Here is an 11,819-nt window from a genome sequence, read left to right as displayed (position 1 = left end):
CTGAGTTACAGCAGTGGGCGCTCTCTCTCTCTCTCTCTCTCTCTCTCTCTCTCTCTCTCTCTCAGATGTGCACACAGAGGCCGTGCAAGCGGCGCTGGCCAAACAGAAAGAGCGCAAGATGGCGGTGCCCATGCCGTCCAAGCGTCGCTCCCTGGTGGTGCAGACCTCGATGGATGCCTACACTCCCCCAGGTGAGGAACATGTGCCCATCCAAGGTAAATGCCATAGGCCGCGAGTGCCGCACACCCACCGCCTCCTCAGCGAACCCCGCCCCCCCCCCCCTCACCTGGGCCCGCCCACCTCGCTTCTGCATGAGCCAATCACGCGGGTGTCTTGCTGTTGCCTCTCTCTCTCTGTCACTGTTCCTGTGTGTGTATGTTTGTGTCTGTCTCTCTCACTGCGATAGGCGACATGCTCAGCAGTGCAACACTGCGTTCACTCCCCCCAGCCCTTGGATAAGGCTGACAGTGTGGTACAGCGGTTAGAGAGCTGGACTTACAGTGCGGAGGTGCGGGTTTGATTCCCGTGTCGCGCTGTCAGTTGAAGCCTTGACCAAGGCGCTTAACCTTAAATATCCAGCTGTGCGAATGGTCCGCATGGAAAAAGTGGTCTGTGGGAACACCTACATTTCACAAGCCAGATTTACTGTCATCTGGAGGATAAATTTCTGGTAAGCACGGGAGTTCCATTCTGCCGCTCCTCCACAAAATAAACACTAGATCTGGGACTTGGGAGGGGCCGGGGGTTAAATTAGACATGACCAATTCGCCCCGCGCACAGCTGTGGAGAAAAGTCCCGAAATATCTGTTTCAAAAGGGTCTGAGCGCACCACAGTGCACAAGTGTGTTTTTAATTTTTTATTTTTGGCTAGACCGCAACAGCCCTACAAACGCGAATGTCTGTGACTGACTGACTGACTGACTGACTGACTGAGTGATGAAGTTACACCATTGGTCGGCCGAGTTATGAAGTTACACCATTGGTCGGCCGGATCACGTGTGTTAGGTCCAGCCACCTACTAGGTTTTAACCTGGTCTTGTTTTATGATAGTCAAAGACACTGTACAATCATGAATCCCAGAGCTGGTAGATATAGTGAAGAGCATTCACAGGGACGACTGTTTTTAAAAAAAAATAAAAATAAAAAAAACATTTACTTATGAAACGTCAGGAAAAAGAAGAGCTGTAATCGCGTCTGAATGCCCAGCTTTTCCCCCGGTATGAGTCTGCCGTTAATGTTTCTCCGTTATCTAAAGCCGCGCGTGTTTATTTTCCTTCTGGTAAGACAACGCTGCTCCGGATTTTAGACAAATTACTTCGCATTCCTTCCCCACTGTACAGTAGCAGATCTTTCACAGAACGCAGTCAGCGCTGATCATTCTCAGGGTCGGGAGCCCAGGGCGCTTTCTGTTATTCCCCCATTACCTCTGGAAGCCGTTCTGCATCGCCATGACAATGGTTACAAACTGCCAAACCACGCTGGAGGTTGTTTTGCGTGCCGGAGAGTACTCTGTCACAGCACTTTGAGGCAGCCGTGAGTTTAAAGGCCATAATGGATTTACTTTTCCACTGAATGCCATAAGCCCATTATCCTCACCGCATAATGATCCTGGCCTGTTCGCTAATATGAAACCTTTTGCGGTGCAATGGTTATTTATATTTTGCTCTGTTCTCCCAGTTTGGAATGGCCGGTCATATCCACAGCCCTGTTCTAATACTGCACCATCCCCCGACAGTTCAGCTGAGCACAGACACTAACTGCAAAAACCAGAAAAATAAATCAGTCTCAGCAAGTATTTTTGTCTTATATTTAGACTTCAAATTTTAGAAAATCTACTTTTTTCCCCCTAATTAAGGCAAAAAATACTGCCAGTGAGGTGAGGCAGTTTTGACTCTTTTCAAGATTTGCCAATGGGGTGAGAATATTTCACGTGTCAAGCGAACGGTAACTTAAAACAAACAAATATTTTATTTTCTGAAGCTGCCATCTCTCCTGACTCCGCAGTCCTCCAGCTGAGCTTCTGCACTGTGGGGTGGAGTTCTGCAGCTGGAGGAGTATACCTTACGCACCGCTGGCACAGTTTGGCCATAGGGGGGCGCTCTCTCACAATGACGCTGGGATGATTGGCAGGCTGAAGCCCCTGCCTTGCTGGGGGGACACTGGCCACACACAGACACATACGCACAGGCGCACGCACTCATGCACACACACACACACACGCACACACACAGGCGCATGCAAATGAGAAGATAGATTTGTTCTTAGTGGGGGTTGTGCTCAGCAGTTGCAGTCTAAAATTTTGTGTGAGCTTTCCCCCCAGGGGAAATTTCTTGGATCTTCCTGGGGAGTTTTCTTGGATTTTAAATATCTCAACGAAATGACTGAAACCATGGAAGGACATAGGCCTGTGTCAGTTGTAGCATTCTCACAGGAATGTGGCCTCCACATGGACATTGGACAATAAGAAGGAGGGCTAATTTTGGTTTGTTTACGACTGATAATATTCCTGATAGACAATACCTCCCTGCTTTATCTCAGTATCCCATCCCTGAAGTGGACAAATCAAATTAATTAATTCCATCATGGTCCTGTTTGCAAAAGAGATTAAGATTCAGAGGAAGATCTGAACAAAATAGCCTACTGTCGCCTAGTTACTGAGATTGGATCTGGATTTAGGATAATCCTAAATATTTAACGAAGCCAAAAGACCCGCAATCCTTGATAAATTCACTCTCTGAGCGGCTGCAGTTGTGTCTGGTTTGGTATTCGCGGTGATTCATTAGTCGCATTGAGCAGCATCGCGACCCCGTTTTTAATATTTGGCGGCGGCGTCTGGAACTTGCGAGACTCGTCGGGGTGATGCATTTGAAGCGTTGCCAGGCAACGACTTATTTTTCTACCGTTAACAAATGCGGCTGTCAGCTGCGCGCCGGAGTGCGCGTCGTTTTTCCGTCCTCCGTCTCCTTGCCACGTCCGTCTGGCGCGTGTACCCGCGCTGTCGCCTGGAGTGACCGCGGAATGAACGAGAGGAAGAGAGAAGAGCTCTTTTAAAAAAAGACAAACTGAAACGCCGTTACTGTGTCGCGCAGTTCCGCGTCATGCTGCTAAACCGATGCATTCGCTGCTGTCACATTCGTCGGCTGCTTCGTGCTTTCCCATATTAAAGCCACAGTTTCGTTTTTGTCACCCAGAAGAACACTTAATATTTTATTAAATAAATATCAACCGGTGCACGCCAGGGACATAACCGTCACTTTCTACACAGGGGTAAGGTCAAAACATGGGGGAGACATCACAGTCCTGCCCCCCTTAAAACTTAAAAAAAGTGTGAAATATACAGGTAAATAAATACATAAATAAATAAATGTAACATGCCAGGATGAAGACTAAGCTGTAAATTTTAGGCCAAGAGCATTGTGAGTATCTTAGCCAAAGTATGTTAATGGCTTTTGGCTTTTTGTTGTTTTTGTTGTTGTATATTTCAATATTACAAAAATAAATCTACAACAATTGTGTGCTTTTCATGGCCAGGCTGCTACAGCTGCACTGACTCAGAGTGAACAAAAGTCAAGACCTGATTTTAAAGTCCGCTTAATCTAATTTTCCAAAGAGCCCCTCTTGTCGTGCCGCGCCGACCCCACCCCCCCCCCCCCCCCACCACCCCCTTCCCACCACTCACTCTTGGCTCTGCAGTGTTCTTGGCAAAGGGGAAATATCATTTCCATTTATTGGCTTTCTCACAGATTGTTCTGTCCGGACGCTCTGCATCGCTGCCATCAAACTGTCAGAAGCGTCTCCTCCAGTCTGTAAAAACACGTCTTGTTGTCATTTCATCGCGCTCACGTTTGTCTGCTGAAAAGCTTTTGTCTAACCTCAGTGTCTCCTGACTGTGTTTAATGTTCTGTGTGTGCCGTGTGCTTACTGAATGATTATGAAAACATTTCAGTGATGCTTTTCGACTTGTCTTGTGCCGTGTTTTATTTGATAATACAAATGTGACCGAATGCCAGTCTTTAAAAGATCCTATGTAAAATACGTAAATGCATTTCCAATGTCATGTGTTAGTATAAATTATATTAGTTATGAATTACATATTAATCAATGTGATATTAGAATACCTGGTTGTTATTAGTTGCATGCCTGTGTTTTTTCATATAAAGATGTGTCATGCCAAGATGTTCTGAGCCTAAATGTTAGGAGCGTGTGCAGGCGAGGTGTTGGTTGTTTTCAGTGGGCCACACTGTGGAAAGTAGGGCAGCCTGTTTGTGCGGACAGTGAGGTGTGTGTGAACCTACATACCACCTGCCCTGCCCTGCCCCGCCCTGTTCTGCCCCGCCCTGCCCAGTTCTGCCCCGCCCTGTTCTGCCCAGTTCTGCCCCGCCCTGTTCTGCCCCACCCTGCCCTGCCCCGCCCCGCCCTGTTCTGCCCAGGTCTGCCCTGCCCTGCCCCACCCTGTTCGGCCCAGTTCTGCCCCGCCCTGCCCTGTTCTGCCCTGTTCTACCCAACCCCCCCCCCCCCCCCGCCTCAGAGTGAGGCCTTGGTGCAGGGTCATCCCAAAACATTCTCACAAAGTTGTGATAGATGCAATGAAAAGACACAGAAATATGTCCCCTCTTTCCTTACTGTTATATTACCCATGAAACTGAAAGTTAGCAGCAGTGTATACGCAGTTTAGTTACTGTGCTAGCCCTTTGGATGCCATTATTGTGATTAATGCTTGTGCTCATTCTCTGTGTACAGGTTGTAACTGTGATTTTTAATGTCTGTTCATTCTGCCCCATTTGGGGTGGGAACAGATTGCTAATAAAATCTTGTCATCAGGACTTGCAGGTGTTGATTAGGATGGGTATGGTAGTTGAATGATGGTGTGGCTTTGACCAGGCGTTTTCTCTCTCTCCCTCTTCCTTTCTCTCCCTTCCTTCCTCTCTCTCTCTCTCTCTCTCTCTTCCTCTGTATCTTTTTTCTTCCTTTCCATCTCTCCCCCCTCTTCTCTCTCCCGCTCTCTTTTCCTCTGACTCTCTCTCCCTCTGTTTCCCCCCCGTCCCTCTACCGTCGCTCTCTGTCCCTCCTACTCTCTGTCCCTCTGTCCCTCTGTCCCTCTGTCCCTCTCCCCCCCCCCCCCCCCCCCCCCCCCACTTGCAGACACATCCTCGGGCTCAGAGGGGGAGGGCTCCATGCAGGGGGAGGGCACCCCCACCTCCAGCCAGGGGAGCATAAACATGGAGCACTGGATCAGCCGAGCCATCCACGGCTCCACCACCTCCTCCACCACCTCCTCCTCCTCCACCCACAGCGGGGGCAGCGGCGCCGCCAGCCGATTGGCCGACGTCATGGGTCAGACGCACATCGGCGGCTCAGGTAACTCACCTGGGCGTCGTCACCACCTCCCGCTCCCCCCCACCCCCCCATCGAAAGCCGCGATGCAGCCACTGTTTGTCTTTAACTGTGACTGGTCGTTAAGAGCTAAAATTATTCTTTCATCACAAACACAGCCAGCCAACCTGAGTTTGTGCAGATAAAAAAAATGTAATGCTTGTTTGTAATTAAAAGTTGAAAACAAATAATGATTTAATGCAGGTCAGAGTCTAATGTCAGGGGTGTAAAACTCAACTGACCAACTGAATTACACCCACACTTTATACACTATGCTGGTTATTAGGGTGAAGAATGATTTTCATGTAAGCCCTTGGTGTACGACTAGTTTACCCAACCAGTTCACCTAACTTAGTTTTCCACACAGCAACGTTTACATTGCTGCTGGTTCACTTTTATATGGAACCACAGTAAGAAGCATTTTCACCAAACAATGCTGCAACTGTAGCTACAGATCTAAAAAAAAAATCAGATCAAGTAAATGACTGATTGAGCTAATTGAGTAATTAAGTAAGTAATTAAGGAATTAATTAGCCAGGCAGACCCCTGAGACGGATGGACCCTGGTCTAAGTGTAGCCCCTTGGGACTGACCTGTTTACCCACTCCCCCTCTCACCCTTTCTCTCTCTCCCTCAGTCTGTTTTCCTGTCGTTGTTTTTTCCTTTTCTTCCCGTACGGGAGGGCTCTCGAACCCTGGTCCTGGAGAGCTGCAGAATGTGCTGCTTGTCTGTCTCATCCAGCTCTTAATCAGTATCAGCAGTTAACTGACACAGTTTAACTCACCACACTGTGATTCTTCGGTCTGAATCTGGTTGTCGAATTTTAAGGGTTAAGCCACACAAGAATCACCTCCATGCTTTTCAATGGGAGCTGAGTTTTTGCGTCCGCAAGGCATGCTGGGATAGCTGGCGATGCAAGGCAAGTGGGCGGAGCGACCGGAACGATGGGAACACGGTGCGATATCCAATCAGATTAAAGTAAACTTTCTTTGATTTCATAGTTTTTCCCCCATTCCACATAGTTCTGTTAACAAGGACTTGTTAATTTTTGCTTTGTGGGGATTTCAAAATGATACGATCGATATACATTTAAGAAACACTGTTTTAAAAATCAAAAACACGCCCACAAGCGGCCGATTGTGGCAGGGGAGAGCGATGCCAGGCGAACTCGCTGGAGGTTGTGTGGCTTTACGTTGAGGTGAAAAGCGTGGACCAGCATGCTTTGCAACTCTCCAGGGCCGCGGTTCTAGCCCCCTGCACTGAGATATGCAATGTGTAAATAAGCCTGATATTACCGGAGGTTTTCTTTCCTCACTTTTCCCAAAGTATGTATTTATAAAAGCCTGCCTCTGCAAACTGCTGTGTTTGCGCCTGTTTTCATTTTTCTAGAGTTTTTTTTATTTCTAAAACTTGGTGGGAATAAAAACCATTTATACCCCAGACTGATGTACTGTATTACAACTTAAAGAACAATTTGTGATTTACTTACATCAATTCTTAAGCTGTTTGTAAATTCAGCCGAGGTGAAGGTACAGGGCGCCATTTTGTCCTAGCCAGCGCGTTGCAGGTTGACTGCAGCAGGCCACAGGAATGGCTTCGCGAGCCTTAAGTTGCTGGTCTGCTAACGACATTGTTAGCGCTCGTTCTGACAAGCGGCCCTCTGTGGCGTGAAGCCGGATTGAACCGGATTGAACCGGATTAAACCGGATTGAACCGGCTGCTTCGCGGTGTCACTTCGATGCCACAGCTGCGGGAGACGATGAAACAAACGGAAAGGCTGAACCCTCGACTGACAGGCCTCCGCGATTTCACACGCGGCAGGCCGTTGCGATCGGCGTTGAGCTGTTGACCTGAACCATCTCAGAAATAACCAGAGACCCTTACAGAACTTAGCAAGACCTCACCCATGGAGGTCACTTGCATTTTTTTAAAAACCAGTGAATAAAACAAACGGCTCAGTGGTTTTCTTCGGCTAAGACGGATTGGTCTTTTTGTGGCTTTGATTGTATTTGCCTCTTTAGCCACCTCTGTTAAACCTTTTGGGTTGCAGTCAGCGAACCAGCTCAAGGGAAGCTTTCATTTGTTCTTGTTAAGAGACCCATTTGAATCCGGAAAGGGAGGGTTTTTAAAAGGCTTGGATTAAGCCGAGCGTCTCTTAGCCAAGCTTTCAGAAGGAAGCAGTAACATCTGATATTCTGTAAAGAAGGAGTTTAACCAACGAGTTTGGTGGAATATAACGGTATAGATCTGGGGTATAAATGGTATTATTTTCTTGCTTCTGGCCGTCTAACAACAAATGCACACTTACTACCCTCCTGTTTCCACGTATGAGTCTTCTGGTCTTCCAGCCTGTGAATCCTGAAAGTGCTCCCATGCTGAGAGCGAAATTAAACTTTAAATAAGTTTTAGGAAACAGATCTTGTCTCCGTGATGTGGCATTTTTTTTTACATATGCTAGTAGGTTGGCTTGGTAGAACTTGATTGGTTGCTAAACAACTGACATCATTGAAGTTCTATAAAAACTGCTTAATGTGTTGAGTGTCTCACTGTTGAACTGTAAAATTCAGTTTGATGTTTCGGCAGGCCTGCTGTACACAGACAGTAAAAACATTCTGTTTTTAAAATTTTACCTTCTTTAACTGTCTCCTGTGGTACCAGAACAGGACAGTTGATTATATTTGAAATATTGACATGAGCGAGAAGCTGAGAAGCTAAAGCTCTTGAATTTTAAAAATCCATGTCCACAATAGTAGTTCAGCTAAATTTGATTGGACGGTATTTTTCTAAAACCGAAGTAATCCTACTTCGGACAACATGCTTATTGAACAACATTCTGTCATAAATTTTTACCTTTTCGTGAGCAAGGGCTATTGACAAAAATTAGGAAGTAATTCAGGAAGAGCCTACCATTTAAATAAAAAATAAATGGCTGCTTCCTTTTATAAAAATGTTTGTCCTGGGTACTGTTCTGTGTGTCTTCTTCCCCCCGCAAACATTAACATGTCACATGTTTAGATGTCACGTAAACAAACGATGGCAACGATTGGTATATATGGCATGGGTATAATTAGTTGCGAGCAAAATCAATTTCTTCCAAGCCTATTAGTGGAATGGATCCCGTTCCATCACCCGCGACCTTTGAACTGTGGCCAGGTGTTTTGTCAGACACGAGAAGCGCAGGGGCCTTTGGTGTGTGGCGTTATTACACAAAAACTGTGAACATTCTCCTGTCTTTTTCTACATCTTCCTGTAACACCATCATCTAAAAGCAGACACTGGTGAATAATAAGGATTCTTTTCTTGGATGTGTCGTTGGTGCGAGCCATCCTGGCCATGTTCGGTGCGGAGGGCTCATCCTGAAAGCTCAATTTTTAAAAATCTATTTTTATATTTATGTGTGTACATTTTAGGATGCACTTTGTTGATTTAGAAGGTCGTTTTTTTCACAATGTCCTTCTCCCTATTTTCTTTTTGAGGGAAGAAGGGGGTCATCAAAAAAAAAAACCCTCCAGAAATCTGTTTCTGAAGGAAGTGTTTATTTTGTTTTTTTTTTCCATTCTCCGCTTTCGCATTAGCCCGGTTGTGCCTGCCCTTTGTTTTAGATAAGGTGCATTTCATTCTGCCCTCCCCCCATATTGCGAATGGCTCTTGGCATTTTGAACATGCTGCTTGGGTCAGTCTGGGACGCTGTGTTCGGTTCCGCACACCCGTTTGGCTCGGTTTGTTTTCGTTTCATTTCGTTTTAGTTTTTTATTTTTAAATTCAGTGCTGCTGTTGTTGTATTTTGGGGGGCGGGCTCTAAGGCTCTGGTTCTCCCCCCGTGTCCAGGGCCCATCGCTCACCTCTCGCTGAAGCGGAGACGCGGGCGGGGGCGCGGGGCGGGGCGCGGTGGAGAACGGGAACTCGCCCCGCCGGGCCCGCGCGCCGGGAGCAGACCTGGCCTGGCACCCGCACTCCCAGGCCGAGGGTCAGTATCCAGAAGCGCGTCGCGGTCGCTGTGCGTTTCGGGGGGGGGGACCCCTCCTCACGTTGGGCGAACGCTGCCCCCCCCTCCTCCCCCCCTCGCCTCATACCGCCTCCCATTCACCCCCTGCTTTCGCTGCGTTTCGGTATGAGTCTGTCATCTCTGTCGCTTTGAGGTGCGCTAAGCTGAGTTGATGTGTTTGCTGCAACATGATGAAATAGACGCCCCTCCCCCTCCCAAAGCAAAGTGATCATTATAAAATAAACTGGGCACTGAGGTTGAAGGTGCAAGGCTTTAGCTGTTAGATCAGAGGAGAGCGTGTTTCCACTTTAGCGATTTGGTTTTTCGCCGTGGAAACTGCGGCGTGAGATACCGAACGGCTTGTGCTCAAAGATAATTTTTCATCTTTGAAGTGAGCCTGGTGGGGGGGTGGGGGGGGGGGGGGTGGGAGGGGGGGGAGGTGGGAGGGGGGGGGAGGTGGAGGGTAGCAGCTGAACTGAAACACTGCTGGCTAAACGTCTGCTTTTAGATGCTTTGTATCCCATCCGTGTGCTCTGTCATCGTCTACCACGGTCTGCTCTCTGTGTTCGCTGATCTGTGTTGAGCTCACCTGTGACTCGAGCGTTCGGGTCCAGTAAACGTCAGACGGCAGCAGCGTGTTTTTGGGCGACGTGTCTTTGAAGTGCCTTCATTTGCATGTCTGAGCCGCGCGGATGCCAACGTGAGCGCTGTGCTGTGTGTTCTTTTCTTAATTACTCAGCTCTTACGTTGCCATTTCACAAGCTCTGGTGGTGGTGGTGTTGTTGTTTTTGTTCTTGTTTTTTATCACGTCTGTTGTGATGCGTTCTGTCGCAGTGGTTTTCTCATTAACAAGTTTCCCTACCTGTGAACCAGTTAGTTTTGAGATTGCTGGCCAGATGTTTACAATCTCTTAAAAAAAAAAAAACAAAACCTTGAATGTGTGAGCATCACTTCATAAAATCAGGTTTGCTAAATTGTTCCATTCATCTCAGCACGGTAAGATAGATACTGCCTACAGTGGCTGAGTCTAGTCAGTGAGTAGGCTTATGACAATTCCACGCACGTTATCATTTCTAATTAAAAAACATTGTTGCTTTAATTCAGCGCGCTTTCTTAGACATGGAAGGCCGAGGGGAAGTCTCATTCACAGGTTACGCAGCAGTCATTAGCGAGTAGCGCCACCTTCCCAACGGCTTCCTCTGCGGGACGTTGGGCGTGAACAGAAACGTTGTTCTGATGCTGCTGTCCTCGGGGCTGGAAAACGGGCTGGAAAACAACAAAGCCAGATTCAGAGGACGACGCAGCACTGGGTTTCCTGAGTCACATGGCCGTCTTTTAAAGCTGCCGTGTTAGGAAGACGATGTGGGGCGGTTAAGTGCTACCAAACACTCAATGAGGACGTATTTGTTATAGTTCTTGTGGCAAACACGCCTGCCACAGGCCACCGAAGTGGCTTTCCTTGGGGCCCTCCAGCACAGAGACACAGGGAGAAGATGTTAAAACAGTCCACATTTATTCACGAGAGTTTGGCAAGATGGTAATGCCAAATGAGCAGATGTAAAAACCCTGTAATGACAGAGAGCTCCCTGGTGTGGGTGGGGATGGCAGATTTAACCTGTGCGCAGTGATTACCTCACTACGCACAGGTGCAGCCACTCCTGTTCTTGGGTCCAATTAGCCTGGCCAATTATCTAATTCTTAACCAATTATCCAATTGGCCAGGTCTAATTAGCTTGACCCAGGGCAGGTGTGGCTGCTTAAACCAGCCATCCCCACACCACAGTTCTGAATCTGTTCTTTAGAGAAGCCTAAAAGGCCTTCGACGGGCTGCGAGCTGCCGTGATTTGGAAAGGCAGAATGAAACCAATCACGTGTCGAAGGGTAAGGGTCAGAGGTTAAACCCCCACCCCTCGACGTCCGACAGCACCCCATCCCCCATCCCGCATTCAGATGTACTCGGGATAAACAGCTGTTTTGATTGATTGTTATTTGTCGAACAGTGGGAGATATTTGTTGCACCAAAAATAATAAAACCATAGGTGAGTTTGTATTCTCCCTGTATCGAAGCTCTGTTGAAGTGAACCCGCTTGTGTCCCCTTACTTTGTTGGACGGCCATATCTATAACACAAACAGCTTATGAAGTAGCAAAGGGTTCTGAAATCGCAAAGCCGTGTGAACAGTGCTGTGGTTCTGCTTGAGCTGGGGCTGATTCACATTTAACGTGAGGAGTAATTCATTTAGTGAGAGAGCGCTACTGTGTAGATCTGCTGGTAGCTCACAGACCCAGTGCTGTGGAAGAGTTTTTATACGCTCACGTTCACCAGACAGGCCTACGCAGGGAAATGTCCAGTGTTAATTATCTGATTAATCCATTAGAGTTGAATTAATACTGTTGGAGTTGAATTAACGCTGGACCCTGTACTGTGTGCCCGGTGAGCCCTTCCTCCGCTCCACTCCGTTG

General features: G+C 47.6%; 1 protein-coding gene across 1 annotated transcript in view; it reads left to right on the top strand.

Annotated features, from left to right (window-relative positions):
• LOC118233847 (disco-interacting protein 2 homolog C-like) overlaps positions 1 to 11,819 on the top strand; it is a 167,147-nt gene that overhangs the window by 92,925 nt on the left and 62,403 nt on the right. The window contains 4 exon segments of the mRNA XM_035429863.1: positions 66 to 191; positions 5,143 to 5,358; positions 9,201 to 9,244; positions 9,246 to 9,339. Of these exon segments, the coding sequence (XP_035285754.1) occupies positions 66 to 191; positions 5,143 to 5,358; positions 9,201 to 9,244; positions 9,246 to 9,339 (480 nt within the window).

Source organism: Anguilla anguilla, chromosome 8 (genome assembly GCF_013347855.1).
Source record: "Anguilla anguilla isolate fAngAng1 chromosome 8, fAngAng1.pri, whole genome shotgun sequence".
Lineage (NCBI taxonomy): Eukaryota > Metazoa > Chordata > Actinopteri > Anguilliformes > Anguillidae > Anguilla > Anguilla anguilla.
This window is presented reverse-complemented; position numbering and strand designations above follow the sequence as displayed.